The sequence below is a fragment of the Neodiprion fabricii genome, chromosome 3 (assembly GCF_021155785.1).
Source record: "Neodiprion fabricii isolate iyNeoFabr1 chromosome 3, iyNeoFabr1.1, whole genome shotgun sequence".
NCBI lineage: Eukaryota > Metazoa > Arthropoda > Insecta > Hymenoptera > Diprionidae > Neodiprion > Neodiprion fabricii.
Window position 1 is genome coordinate 30,042,960 of NC_060241.1, and position 13,674 is coordinate 30,056,633.

General features: G+C 43.6%; 1 protein-coding gene across 4 annotated transcripts in view; it reads right to left on the minus strand.

Annotated features, from left to right (window-relative positions):
• The window catches only part of LOC124178186 (protein sickie), a 176,616-nt gene that overhangs the window by 2,790 nt on the left and 160,152 nt on the right, over positions 1–13,674 (minus strand). For all 4 annotated transcript variants that reach the window (XM_046561407.1, XM_046561406.1, XM_046561409.1 and 1 more), the window contains 5 exons: positions 6,085–6,168; positions 2,475–3,122; positions 976–2,042; positions 624–826; positions 151–515 (listed from right to left, as the gene is read on the minus strand). In XM_046561407.1, coding sequence (XP_046417363.1) covers positions 151–515; positions 624–826; positions 976–2,042; positions 2,475–3,122; positions 6,085–6,168 — 2,367 coding nt within the window. The remainder of the gene's footprint in view (positions 1–150; positions 516–623; positions 827–975; positions 2,043–2,474; positions 3,123–6,084; positions 6,169–13,674) is intronic.

Genomic DNA, 13,674 nt, shown 5'->3' on the forward strand with positions numbered 1-13,674 from the left:
GCCTATATACCTAGTTCGTTCTAAATTCTAATAACAAGTCTTTCAATATTCACCTATGTATTTCACGGAATATGAGCAATTTCCTGTGGGATTCACTGGGAAATATACTTCAACTACAGATAAAACATCCAGAATTAATTCGAAACGTACCAACGGATCGCCTTCCGTGTCACTGTGCGTGCTGCCAAGGCTCTTGACGCTGGACGCACCAACGCCAGAATTATGAGCCGAACTAACATCATAGCCGACGTCCTCGGGTCGCATTCGATGGAGAGCATCGCTCCCGCCATGAACGGCGTGGGGTGCAACCCAAGGGTAGCTGGATGTGATGAAGTGGGTAGGATCTTCCCATGGAGAATCTCCGTTACCATTTCCGCTAATTCGCCGACCGTATAAGGTCAGTCCTTCTCTTACCGCGTCAACCAAATACGGTAACACGGAGTAATTCCATACGCCCGTAAACCAGACTTGGGAGCCCGCGACTTCCATCGGACAGGATAGGAATAGTCGTGGACCTGAAAGACGCGATAACAAGTTCCGTCAAATCATTAACTTTCAAACACGTCATTAATTTTATATTTCATGATTTATATCATGGACAGAAATCAATTTCGGTAACCAACCGATCGTGACGTCAGAACTGCTGTGTGTTTCGAGGAATTTGTTCACGTGTAGCCAAACTCTGGGAATCCATTCTACGACTGCAGCCATTTTTGCATTTCGTGTTCCCCCCGATTCCCGCAGTTCATGCTCCAGCAATCTTCGTCGAAGGTAACGTCCCAGGAAACCCTTGACCGGCTCCATGTGGTTAGCGCACAAAACCCACCTTTTGAAATTTATAATGAAACAAAGTTTTTAAGATCAAATAACTTTGCCGGATTTATGAAATACATCTAGTCATTGCAAGTAGTTGTCAATTTTCCCCCATTTTAACAATGACAAGAGAACTTGAAAAGAAAAATTGCTATCATTCACCTAAAATTATGATGTAATTGAAGATTGGTAGTGCTACATGTGGCCTGACTCATGGTGCCAATAATGGCCGGACAGGAAGAATGCCTTGTGCCTAGTAGCCCGCTAAACAATTCACCGAGCGATGCGGCATGTTGTAAATTCTCTAGAATGATAACGCGAGGTAGTTCATCGGCAGCGCTCGAATCGCACCGTTCAGCGATGTGGGCAAGATACTGCCTGAGTTCCTTGCTGGGCTTGTCATCTACGTTTACAGTAGCAACCGAGGCAGCATACTTCGTCTCGGTGTCGGTGTCGACTAAAGCATGTGCGAGTTTTCCAGCGAGGTAACTCTTGCCAGTGTCACTAGGGCCGCACAGTATAACACGGCGATGTTCCGTGAGGAGTGAAACCAGCCGCTGAACTATGGATCTTGGAATCAAGGTATCGACGGCAAGCCACGAGTAGCCTGACAAAACCAAGTAGATCGTCCTTACGTGACCGACCAGGTAACCACACGGCAGTAATTCCGGTAACTGAGAGTCGGCGGTACAGCGGGAAGATTCGCCGAGGTGGTAAGCGGCGATACACTCAACTCCGAGGCCGAGATTCGTCACCGGATCTACCCTGGCGACGTACTCTTTGAAGCACCGTCTTACGGTGGCATCGAGAGAATCCCAAGTGGTTTTGTTCGATATACAGACACTGGCGATCACGCAATGAGCCGGCTCGTTCTTTCCGTCTGTCGACGTGTTTCCGATCACGTTCAAATTGAAGCTTCGTTCACTTCCGAGGTAAACCGCCACGTTGATCCTCTTTCCGTCGGTGTCTTGCTCGATCGGAGGTTCGTTCGTCATCGTCGTCGCTGTCTGAACGACCGAATGTTCCGGAACGGATAAATCCTCGAGTTGATCGGTACCCTGGGGATGATTGCCTCCGCTCGACATTGCCGCGACGCTTGAGGCAACCTCGGTCATGCTGAATCTTCGTTCAGGATCACTTGGCAACGATGATTGTGAGGAGGTCAAGGATTTCGATGTTACCAAACGCTGAAGACGCTCGTTATTTTGCTTCAAATTCAGCATTTCGTTCTAGATGAGTAAAAGATAGACTTAGTTAGAAAATATCATTATAACAGGTGCGTGAATAACGCTGGCAATATCCGACCTTCGGACTAGTGTTTGGGCTTCTCAAACTCGTGATACTGAACGACCTCGTTTACATATTACATTATGTAAGACGCAGCGCAATTTTGGTAATGATATCAAATATCGCGTTTCACGATTAAAGTCTAACGAGACAAAAATAAAAGCTATCAAACTTGTGGCAAAATGGCACATGAAAACAGACGTCATTTGTTATAAACTGTGTGATTTCGCAACGGAGATCAAAGGTTCGTAAGATAAGAATACATTCATGGTTATGGTGTACGTGCAATAGGTTGAATTATCCCTGACATAAATATATGCAAAGACAGTGACTAGTCACGAGGCCGATTCAATAGTCTCTATGTCAATACATACCCTCATTTTGATAACTGTATCCTTCAGAGATTCTAGCTGATGTGCCGACGAAAGAGCCTCCAACCGAATATCGGTAAGAACCATGTCTTTCTCCCGTAATTGTTTCTTCAGCTCGTCAACATCCTCATCCTCTTTTTTGTACAACGCAGAGCTACTCTTGCTACCCGTCATTCCGTTTTCATTCTCCGGAGATCTTTGCCCGCTGCTCCTCGGGCCCTGAGTTTGACTTCGAGATTCGTGTTTAGCTGCCGTGGGTAACCTTGGGCTGTTTGGTGCGCTCATTTCGCCTGGTCCATCCTTGCAATCTTCGGCGTCTGAGACAGAGCCGTGACGGTTTTTCCGCGAGCGAGAGAACGCCTTGGAAAAGGAACTTCGAAGCCATCCTTTCTTCTTGTGATGACTACTGGCTGAGCAGGCGCTGCTCAAAGAATTCAACGATGTCACGCTGTCCGCTGACAACTGCCTCGCCATTGAAGACCCTTGATGGTTGCTGTTCGATCCCGTGCACCCGGTTGTGCTTTCCGAATCACCGAGGGTATGTCGACGTCCATTCGTCGCGGCATTTTGATTCGACGCATTCAGTCCAGCCTCCGCACTTTGTTTCCTCAGTCGCTCTATCGTATCTCTCAACTCTTGTAGTTCGGAATCCTGTGGAGAAAGAAGTGACATTTGTTACTTATCAGTGAATGGTCACAATGTTTTAAATTGCAAGATAATAGACATCCGATAAGCAAGTATCGGCAGGATTACTTGTCATAATTGACTTTAATTCGATGTACCCATCTATAAAAAACTTTTGAACCATTGATTCAACACAAATGTGTTGCAAGAGATCCTCCAGCATCTGAGGTTCTTAAAAATACACCCATACGCAACAACCAGGCCTGGATTAAGGGAATGGAGCCGAAACCCCGGACACCGCCTTGATTGGGGCCCCGTCTTTGAAGATACAAAATTTCTCATACAAACCGATGATTTCAATAAATCTCATTATCAATGATGATAAAAAAATGTTCGATATCAACATAACTCTTCATATTGATCTATAATGGCAAGCGATTTAATTAAGAACATATATTATGGATTTTAATAAGTTAAGGTACGGAATTTGCCCAACATATTTACTGTACGAGTATACGATAAAAGCGCGAGCAGAAGGTGAATTGTATTTTATGGAAAATTATGAACTAATTTTCGGAATTCTTTTTATTAAGTAAAAATTCTTTATGCGGGGTCCTGCAAAGCTGATTTCTACATGGGAATAAACTGCAGAACTGGGTATGAGTGTAACGTTTTCGAGGAAACGAAAATCTATTTTTATTATATTTTACCTTGTATACGTGTCAGAAACAATTTCTTTCTACTAACCTAAAATCTTGTCCTTACGATACAAGATAAGCAATCCTGGCGCAACAATGTAATTAACGTTTTAAAAATAAAATGTACCGATGAACGTATATTGTTCCTAATCAGTAAAACATCATCGAGTTCGAAAAATGATGACAGTAAGACGGATTCTTTAAGTAGGCCCCGAAAGCTATAAATACTGAAGTAAAATCGTTCAATAGATTTTATTCTATGGCTCTATTACAGTTGTTATATGCCAGACGCAGTTATGATAAGTGTACGGGTTTATGAATAAGCTTCCACGCGCATGAGTATTTAAAAAATCGACGAACTGCTATGACATTATCCAGAACGTTACTATCATTTTAAGAAAGTGTTTAAACTCGATGCCTTAATTATTTTCACTGTCGCTGATTATTTTTGTGTGACATTGGCTTTTCCATGGATAGGACAAGGCTCATTATTGTGACAACAGGAACAAATTTCGGAGTGACTGGTGACAGAATCGCTGCTCCATGAGTCAGCCATGCTATATAGTTGTCTCGTGGACTTCGAGCTCGGATCTAGGGGCTTGTCAGCCTTGTCGTCTTGAGGAGTAGTCATAGTGGGTGATTTCCTTAATCCTCCAATGCCCAAAGCTCCGCCAGCATTTACTATGGCTACAGGAAGCAGATTCCGGTTCGGCACCAGCTGCGTCTTTGCATTGGGATTGGACAGGAGCTCAGGTTTACGGGATACTCTTCTCAAGCTACGATCCAGTTTCGAGCTGTAACCGATAAGACTGCCCGCGGTTATTTGACCGTCCAACGCCTCGAAAATTTCCATCTTTTTCTGAGAGTAGTTGACATTATTTAAAGTGTCTTTTCCTGCTGACGCTCCTCCTTCTAATTTTTTCGTCTCCGAAGGACCAGACGTCCTTCTAACATTGGCAGAAGCTGAGCAAGGTGGCATTTTGAGACGCATGATTCTATCGTCCTCTGAGAGGGTAGGTATTAACATAGGGATAGCAGAAGGCGAAACGATCTGATTTAATCCGGGGACTAAGGGATTGTCGGTGGCGCCTAGATCTTCGAGTCGTGGATGGTGGTTGGTTTTTTGTTGGCGATTCGGATTCCTGGGATTACGCTTAGGATTTTTCGGATCCTGGATAACAGTATCTGAAGGTAATTCACCACCGGACTCTTGCGGTACGGATTGCTCATCATTTCTGGGTGAATTGATACTCGACCGCTGGCCACTTCTGAAGATTGTTGCTATCGCTTCCGTAGCCCTCCTCCACGCGTTGATTGGAGAGTATCCAGAGACCTGGTGATCTGAATCATACCGATTCTTTTTAACTGTAGTAGTTTTTGAATCCTCTATTACAGACCCTGCAAGATTTTCTGTCGTTCTAGGCGCCGCAACGAGGGAGCGACTCGTTTCCTGTAGGATAGCTGCACTTTCGTCCGCTCTGACATTCTGCTGGTATTCGGGATCTGTCATGTCAGTGGTACTCAAGGCTCTTTTCAGCTCAATAGCGGAGGGCTTTGGTCCATTGCAAGACGATCCACATCGATTAGCATTTTCGGGAAACTGAATTTTTCAAGTTAGAGTGGCTCGGAGCTTATCTTGATCATTTCATAACGAGTTTTATTTAATTTTGTCATCAAAGCTTGCCGAAATTTATATGTTTCTAATTTTGAGCTTTCTTTTCGAAACCGCAACGATTGTGCGGAATAAGATCTTACTTCTCTTGACATTCTATCTTTTGTTTTTCATACAGAACTTGGTTCAGGTTACAGCGCAAAAACTCAGCCGGCCACGAAGACCTTTTCAGCTTCAATTTTCAGCCACATAACTGATACAGTAATGACGATGCAATCTGGCGGCACAAAATATTTCACAAATAGTATTCCAGACGAAATTCATGCTCTCTCGTTCCATTCACCAGATGGTAATCCCCGCCGTCAGATTTTTTCCTCCCGCCAACAAGTAACTTATATCTCCGCACGCTGCAGCCCAACATTGAACACATGTTACTCCCCATGTAACGAAAACCATTCTCCCAGTCAACCGCAGCGTGTTGAAGCTGCTCACTAGATTGTCAACCACGCCAATGATAAAACTTGGGAGTACAATTACGCAGCAGTGATACAAACGTAGTACTCGTGGCGGCGTGCATTATCCACGAGTCGTGAACTCCGCTTGAACTGCAGCTTGAACCTTGGTGAAGCCGACGCGTGCGCCTGCGGTATAAATTTATGCGGTGAAATTGAATAATTACCTTTTTCTCGGCGGTAGCGGTGAGATACTGCAGCCTCTGGGTCATGTTGGACAGGGACTGTTCGAAGGCAGATACAACGTGGGCCTGTAACAGGAAGAGAAATAAAAATATTTAAAAGGCTGATATTACGCCCGAGAGAATAGCAGTTATTTTATTCAAGTCCCGTATCCCAGCGTGGATATTGATGAACGAGACTGTGGATCTAAGATCTAGTGTAAATCTAGCGTATAAAATATTCTAAAATATTCGACACGTTCTCGTTGATCCCAGTTTGTTTATTTTTCGTTCAGAATTCGTCGTGGAATCGGAGAAAATTATACGGTTCGGAACATAGGGCCATACGCAGTTGCACACGTGCTCGCAGGTTGTCGTTAGCACGTTAAAACGAATGAAAAAAATCCATTGGCGCACCCGGCCTCGGGCCCTGGGCTTTCAGGGCTGGGAGAGTCGGACGCGTAGCGTGGTAAGGTCCGGCAGGCCACTGTATGTGTACCGCAAGTCCCTAGGTCCGGACGTGTAATTACGATGATATTTCCCAACAGTGGGGCCTGACAGCAATAAGATAAGCAGCCGCTGTCAGGTGTATAAGACGCGCTCTAAAACCAGTCGCAAGATGAATCTGACTAAACTAGACCGACTTAAATTACTCCGTGGCTTTTTCACATCATCTTTTTATTGATTTTTCTTTGTGATTTCTCCACCAGCTGTATTCGATTCACTCTGGCTCGGGTTTGTATCGGCATCGAAGCCAGACCGTACCTTGCGTGTATGCGTATATAAAGTAATAGACAATGATAACCATTCGCGGTGCGGTAATCTACTTTATTTTCGTCCAAAGTTATAGATTCTATTTTTTCTCAAGAGGCATAGTACAAGCGAGAGGAGCCAAGTCGTAGTTCGTTATCTGAATGATTTCTTCGGTTGGAAATAGAAAATTTGATATAGAACCTGAGAACCTCTTGTGGTTCAGTGAACCCGCTGCGAACAGATTAATGCTCGTGCAATGAACGTAATCCTCAAGACGTAGTATTATAACACGTTAAGGATTAAAAGCTATCCATTCAAAGCTATTGCGCCACTTTGGATATGTTACTGTTTCGATTCTGGGTACTGTAATGCAATGTGAATATAAACATAATCGGGCAGAGCGCAGGTAAAAAGAAAACACATTATCTTCGTATGTTCATACCTGTGTAGACTCGGTTAGTTATAGAATTTTGACAGTTGTGGCTGCAATTGAAAGAATGATTCACTAATAAAGAACGGAGAACAAAGTGCAGTAAAACCGTTCCGGAGAAACATACTAACAATGAGAAACGCCGGTATGCACAGTCACCGAGGCGCCTCGCACAGTCTACGCTCGTCAGGCCTGTCAGCTTTTTCTGGTACCTACCAGCTTTTTAGCTTCTGATTATGACCGGCTTTAATGAAGTAATCAACTCGTAAACATCCTGTCTATACCACCGAGGTCTATTTATTGGCCTGCGCTCTGATGACCTATTCGACGTCTCGCCAGACCTTCAAGTCTGGCTGTTTTTTATTCAACAATTCATCGGTAAATTTAATTTCCACGATGGGCATGATAAGCCTTGCGACGAGCGTACCCGGATCTGCTCTGTGCTTGGACCGAGAAATAATGGCGCTGGCAACTCTGTATTACTCCTTGCACTCCAATGGTCCAGTATAAGCTCTTGGTAATAAGAAAAACCGTATCAAATTGTTCGTGCTAGTCTGGCAAGACGCTGCATCAGTGGGCGACTGACCCAAACCGGCGCCCACGCGCCGCGACGCACCGCCACACCGATTGAAATTTCTGTATGTAAACATGTTACATACATGTATCCTCGGTGAATGCATGCTCCCTCCATATACATGTACTATAAACATGCGTGGATAGATGGTCCATTTTCTATTTGAAAGGTGTAAGGAAATAAGATGTATACAATAACGGTACGCGTAACATCTGGATATCAGTTTCTGATATCAAATTGCTCCTGCGGCAGTCGATACCTACCTCATTTGTTGCTAGTTGACTAGTTTCAAGAAATTATCACCTAGGCGCTGTGATATTTAGATGTAGAATACAGATGATATCATCGAAGGAATAGCGGTTAAAAGTCGGAAAAACTGTATCGATTCTGGATCGTGTTGGTTCGAGAAAGGATCATGCGGTGGGCCGCGGTTTGAAACTGATTCCCCCGACTGTCTTCTGGATAATTTTTCAAATTCTCACGGAATGTGGGAATATACCGGATCATGGATTGAATTAAGTATTATACGCCGCTGCTACGAAAGATCTGTGGAATAAGGATCCCAAGTACCACATTTACGTCCTATCTTTCAACATTCCTGGAACTTTACGACGATGACTCAAATGCAAACTGTGTGTTATGGACAAATTCATCGACCACAGATCGTTGCAGGGAATGAAACGTGGACACTGTACCGTGACGTGGGGGCTCAATCTGATATCTAATCTCGAACACACACGGCGATCCATGAAAAGCGTTGACGTCTATTTCCTCCTACGCTTAACCGAAAACCCGTTTCAATCGAATCTTCTCATGTTAATTTAGCACCGATCGGTGTCACGTTCCGATTCACGTGAACTTGAGTGCAACCAAGCCGATTGTAAGTTGGACAGCTGTTTTTCACTTCCTAAATATTTTTCTGCTATGGACCTCTCGAGACCGATGACTGCGAGAACTGTTGATAGTTTCTTTTTGTTTGCCTCTTTCTGCGGTCTTCGTTAAGAGGATCCTTTTTACAGCGATGAGGCATCGAGTTTCGTACATGTATGTGATGTAAGTATGGTAAGGCGAGGACCCAAGAACGTGTAGCGAAAGGTCTGATTGAGAATTGAGATCGTATGTCGTGGTCGTCATGAGTGGGTAAGATAATTGGAATTGCGTAACTAGCGAAGCCTAGTTTTGTTTAATATTCAGCTATACGAGGAGACGAACCCAGATGACTACGTAATTCACTCAGCTGGCTACTGTACCATGTCCATACGTCTGTATGTACCGACGGATTCTATTCTATCAACAATAGGTTGCAATTTACAAGTTTACGGCCGCACCCACAGCATTTGTTCGTATTCAAAGGTATTATAAATATACGTAAGTACACGCGGATATAGCCACCATAAATGAATAAGATAACTGCACAAGAAGCGCAAGGATCGACGGAGATACCGTGAGTTTCGGATCGAGTCAGATGTCATAGGCAAAGTATGTAAGCCGGGAGACACATCCTTGACTCACTGTCTCTGCTGTTGTTATAGTATGTATTCATAATTCCAACGTTCGATTGACGAGATAGACTCAAGCCTTCAGAGCCCGCGACTTAGTGCATGTATAGTTTCGAAAATTGCTAGTTGGCCACACGATATCATGCATACCACAATCTATAGAGAAAGTATACGATAGTTATAATACCCACGTGGTTGTTAGGTATCACCCTGTTCGGTAAAATTCATGAGAATCAATCAGCAGCTGTCATACTGCTGCGCGTATTCAGATTGTAGCGAAATTCATTTTGTAACAACACGATTCAACCAAATCAATTCAAAGGATAATGAGAACTTAAATTTCAGGCACGGAGCGTATTGCAACATCATCGTCGCCATCTCGATGATGATTATCGAATAAAATTCAACGATAGTGGAAAGATGGCTTGCACAATCAACGTCAAACATTGCAGTTCCCGTATCCTTTGCATTACCTTATACTTTATTTCACGTCTTACCGAGTTCTCATAAAAGGCCAATGACACCTTCTTAGCAGTAGAATGTTGAGAACATCGTGAGTACGCCGTATAGCTTCTAGCGATAAGTGACCTTTGGAAAATTTTAAGTCGCATGAAATATTTTTGGTTCGTTTACTTTAATGGGTAAGCGAAAAAGGGTTCGAGAATGGCACTTAGTCTGGGTCCATGATCGCCGAATATTTGTGTATATAATGAATCAACCGTAGGAATGTGTCCGACCAAATGGATAATTTGCTTAGGCACGAGAGTTGTTTACACGGAGTGCAGTTTTGGTTTTCGTTATCGCGCCTCTAGCCAAACACGACCTTCTGGATCGGGTTAAGACTTCTGCTACATAAACGAATGAAAGATACAGTCGCATATGGCTGAGGGATATTTGCGTAAGCTGAGTCCATAATACAGTTTTAAAAATGGTACCACCCACGTGCATAATAATAAACTCTTCGATTTTCGTGGTAGCTTTTTAAGCGGTCACGAACGATTGCTCAAACTTCACGAATCGTGACCTCGTCGACTCTAATTTGGATTCAAAATAAGTTTAATCAAAGTGTACAAAGAAATGAATATCTCGGAGTGATGGAAACAAGGCCCCACTAACATTCACTCATCCCGCATTTGGAGTCAATTTTCCACCAACGTATAAACATTTTATTTGTTTTTCGCGACTCGTTTCCGGTTCCACCGAAGAGTTGAGAAAAAAAACGTACCTAAAGGGTAGGGTCGTAATTGTGACCTTAGATGACCGTGACATGTGACATATCATTTGCTGCGTAGCAGCCAACGAAACTGAAGATAAGAAACGTCCGTTTTTTGAACGGCTGACCTTCCAAATATTTTCAAGATGTTGCGCCGAAATGAACGACGCATACATCACGTCAGAAAAGTGCAAATAATGCACTTACAACGACGCAGCTGCATCGCGGTGAAATTATAGTCACAAAACCAAGTCTCGAGATACGGTCTCTTAACTCTCGATCCACCCACAAGGCAGCATTCACACTAAAATTGAGGAGAATTTACATGGATGAACGCGGGAGCACTTCGGCATAACGATAAACAACCTACGATGTTTCTCTGACGGCTGTACCATCATAAAATCAGTATGCAACGTCAATGCACACCAGCATGCGCGACACGATGCGATGGGAAGTTTTTAAGCCCATTGTGAATTGATACAACACAGGTGTGTTCGATAGTTGGTATTCCTAAGCCGCGACAAAACTGTACTACCGACATTTCCTGTCGCGGACAATACTCGTGAGTCCGTTTTTTGATACGGGATATCTGATGATCTGGCTCTGAACGATCGTTTAAAAGTGGCATTGATCAGAGTATGAGAGTAAAGCTATAAAGTTATACACTCCGATCGTCCGATCGTTTGATCGTTCGGTGTGAAGGCACCCGAGCCATGGTGGAGGTTACGGAGTGTTAACTGGAGTAACAGTTCCCAGGCCACAGAGGACTGGCGTGAAACATTATCTCAGAGTTACATGCGTGCGTTGCCTCTACGGGCTACAGACGCGCGAAGAGAGATACGGATGCGCAAGAGGCAACCCACCAGAAGCTCTCGTGTGTGTGTGTGAGTCGCGTCGGTCTTGCCATCAAGGATGAACACGTGGTTGCCATCTTGACAGCGCCCTGACGAAGTTAATGGGATTAGATGCGCGTTATATACGAAATAATTAGAGACATGATGTCACCCATGGGCTGTCCGCGGAATCGGAATCGGTGAGCTGCGGACCATGGCCCTGCAGGCAGGAGTATAAGGGCGTCCACGCAAACTCGGGCCCTACATCATCTGGTTAGCTGTTTCTTGTCCTACGTGGGACGCGTTGCACGAGTACGAAAACCCGGGACGTACGTGTGTGTTATGAAATAAATCTTTGGTCGGTTGGTCGGTAACCGAAAGAAGCAGCAGCCATGCACACGCGACATGCCACTCCCGTTGTCCCACGCCCGTGGTCGCACTTACGAATTACACGATAAATTCTGCCCATCCGTTGATGTGAAATCGTCTGATTTTACAGAATTTGCGCCAATGAACAGTGCCCAAGGAGCTCGGAGAGATCTTCGCTTCCGAACGTATGTATGCGACAGAAGTAGAAATGCCCTGTAATGTGCTCCTGAAATAAGTAAATAGAATGCAAGGAGGAGGCACTGCAACTACTTCTAATTATTCAATCAGATCTATTGTTCAGTCGGAGAGATGAGCATCGCATACTCAACCCACACATCCATCTCGGTTCCGACGCTCGCGTGTACCCACTTCGTTCTCCAAGTACACGAACAAGCAAGGCTGGAAGTGTGGTATAATGTATAAGTAGGGCTTGGCCAGAGAGAGTCCTATACGAAGGCGGCGCAGAGGTCATCATCAATTCTCCCCGTTTGTCCGTTGGTTTGATTTAATGTTTCCAAGTTGCGTCGGTAGTCCAACAACGAGAGAATTCTCATATGGCTATAGACACGACGTACGGTTACGATTAGAAAAAGAAATTGGTAGCGCTGCCAGAAGTGAGATCCCCGAAGACTTCGGTTCCCTTTTTTAAGGCTACATTGTGTTCAGCTTGATAATAGACGATTGTTACTCAATTTAACAAGATGCAAGAATAATAGTATTCCAACGGATCATACAGGCAAGAAGCAACGCGGCTACCTGATGTTGTACAATGTACCTACTTCAGACTTATCGGCTTACTTATAATACATACTTAGTTTTCTTTCATACACGTTGAATAAAACACTTATTAGTCCAGTAGAATTAGGTCAAAAAGTGGCAGATCGTGGTTGTAATTGGTGGGAAGCCAATTTTTTGTGGAATGGGTTCCTTTTACATATAGAAACATATTCTGAAGTTGCGCCATCTCAAGCTTTTCCGCACAATTATTTAGAGACGTTTATATATTCCAATTTCGGGATTTTCTCCTTTTTTAGACCATTTTTCCTCTATTACTCGTAAAGTATCGACCCTACGAGAAAAATGTATAGAAGCAAACTTGTTCAAAATCAAATTTTACACACAGATACGTTGTTTAAAAAAATAAAAAAAAATTTTTTCATCGCCAAATTAACGATTTTCGATGATTTCTTTATCGAAAAAAGTACTTTTTTCACACGTATTTTGCAAACAATTGAAATCGAACAATCTTTCTCTGGAGGGTCAGAAAGAGTACATCAAACCTTCATGAAAAAGCATGCGCAGCCCGATCGCTGTGCGCTCGATAGTTTTTTCCGAATATCATTGTTAATTAAGCCCGATTCGAGAGTTGCGTTATCGTAATTGTTAACGTGAGCCAAAATGAGGCCTTCTGAGTTGCTGCCGATTTTTTTACAGATACCTGGGACCTCCCCCTAACGTGTCCAACAAGTTTTACCATCCTATTGCAATTATTATGAACTAGGGAATTTTCCGAAAAATGACTCAAATTTGACCCTTAGCAACAAATGCTAATAAGTTCGTCAATTATTGTCGGAATCGAATTCGGGAAAGTGGAACAGTTAGAGCAAAAGAAGACGCAACTTTTGAAACAAGACTCATGGTAATCGGACAGTTTGTTTGTTAACTAGAACACTTCAAAGTCGAAGTGACTTTGTTAATTAACAAATTACGATTTCGACATTTTACGAACGCTATTGTCTTCTTTAATATCAGTACTTGATATGCCAAGCAATGTTTTTCAAGCTTCTAACTGATTTCATATCGAAAATCAAGTGAACAACTTAGCTTGTTGAGGCGAAAAGTGCGCGGCAGACCGTCGGGCGCCGTGGTGGGGGGAGAGACTCGCCGCAGCCGGCAGGCGCAAAAATCGAATTCACTGTTTCAAT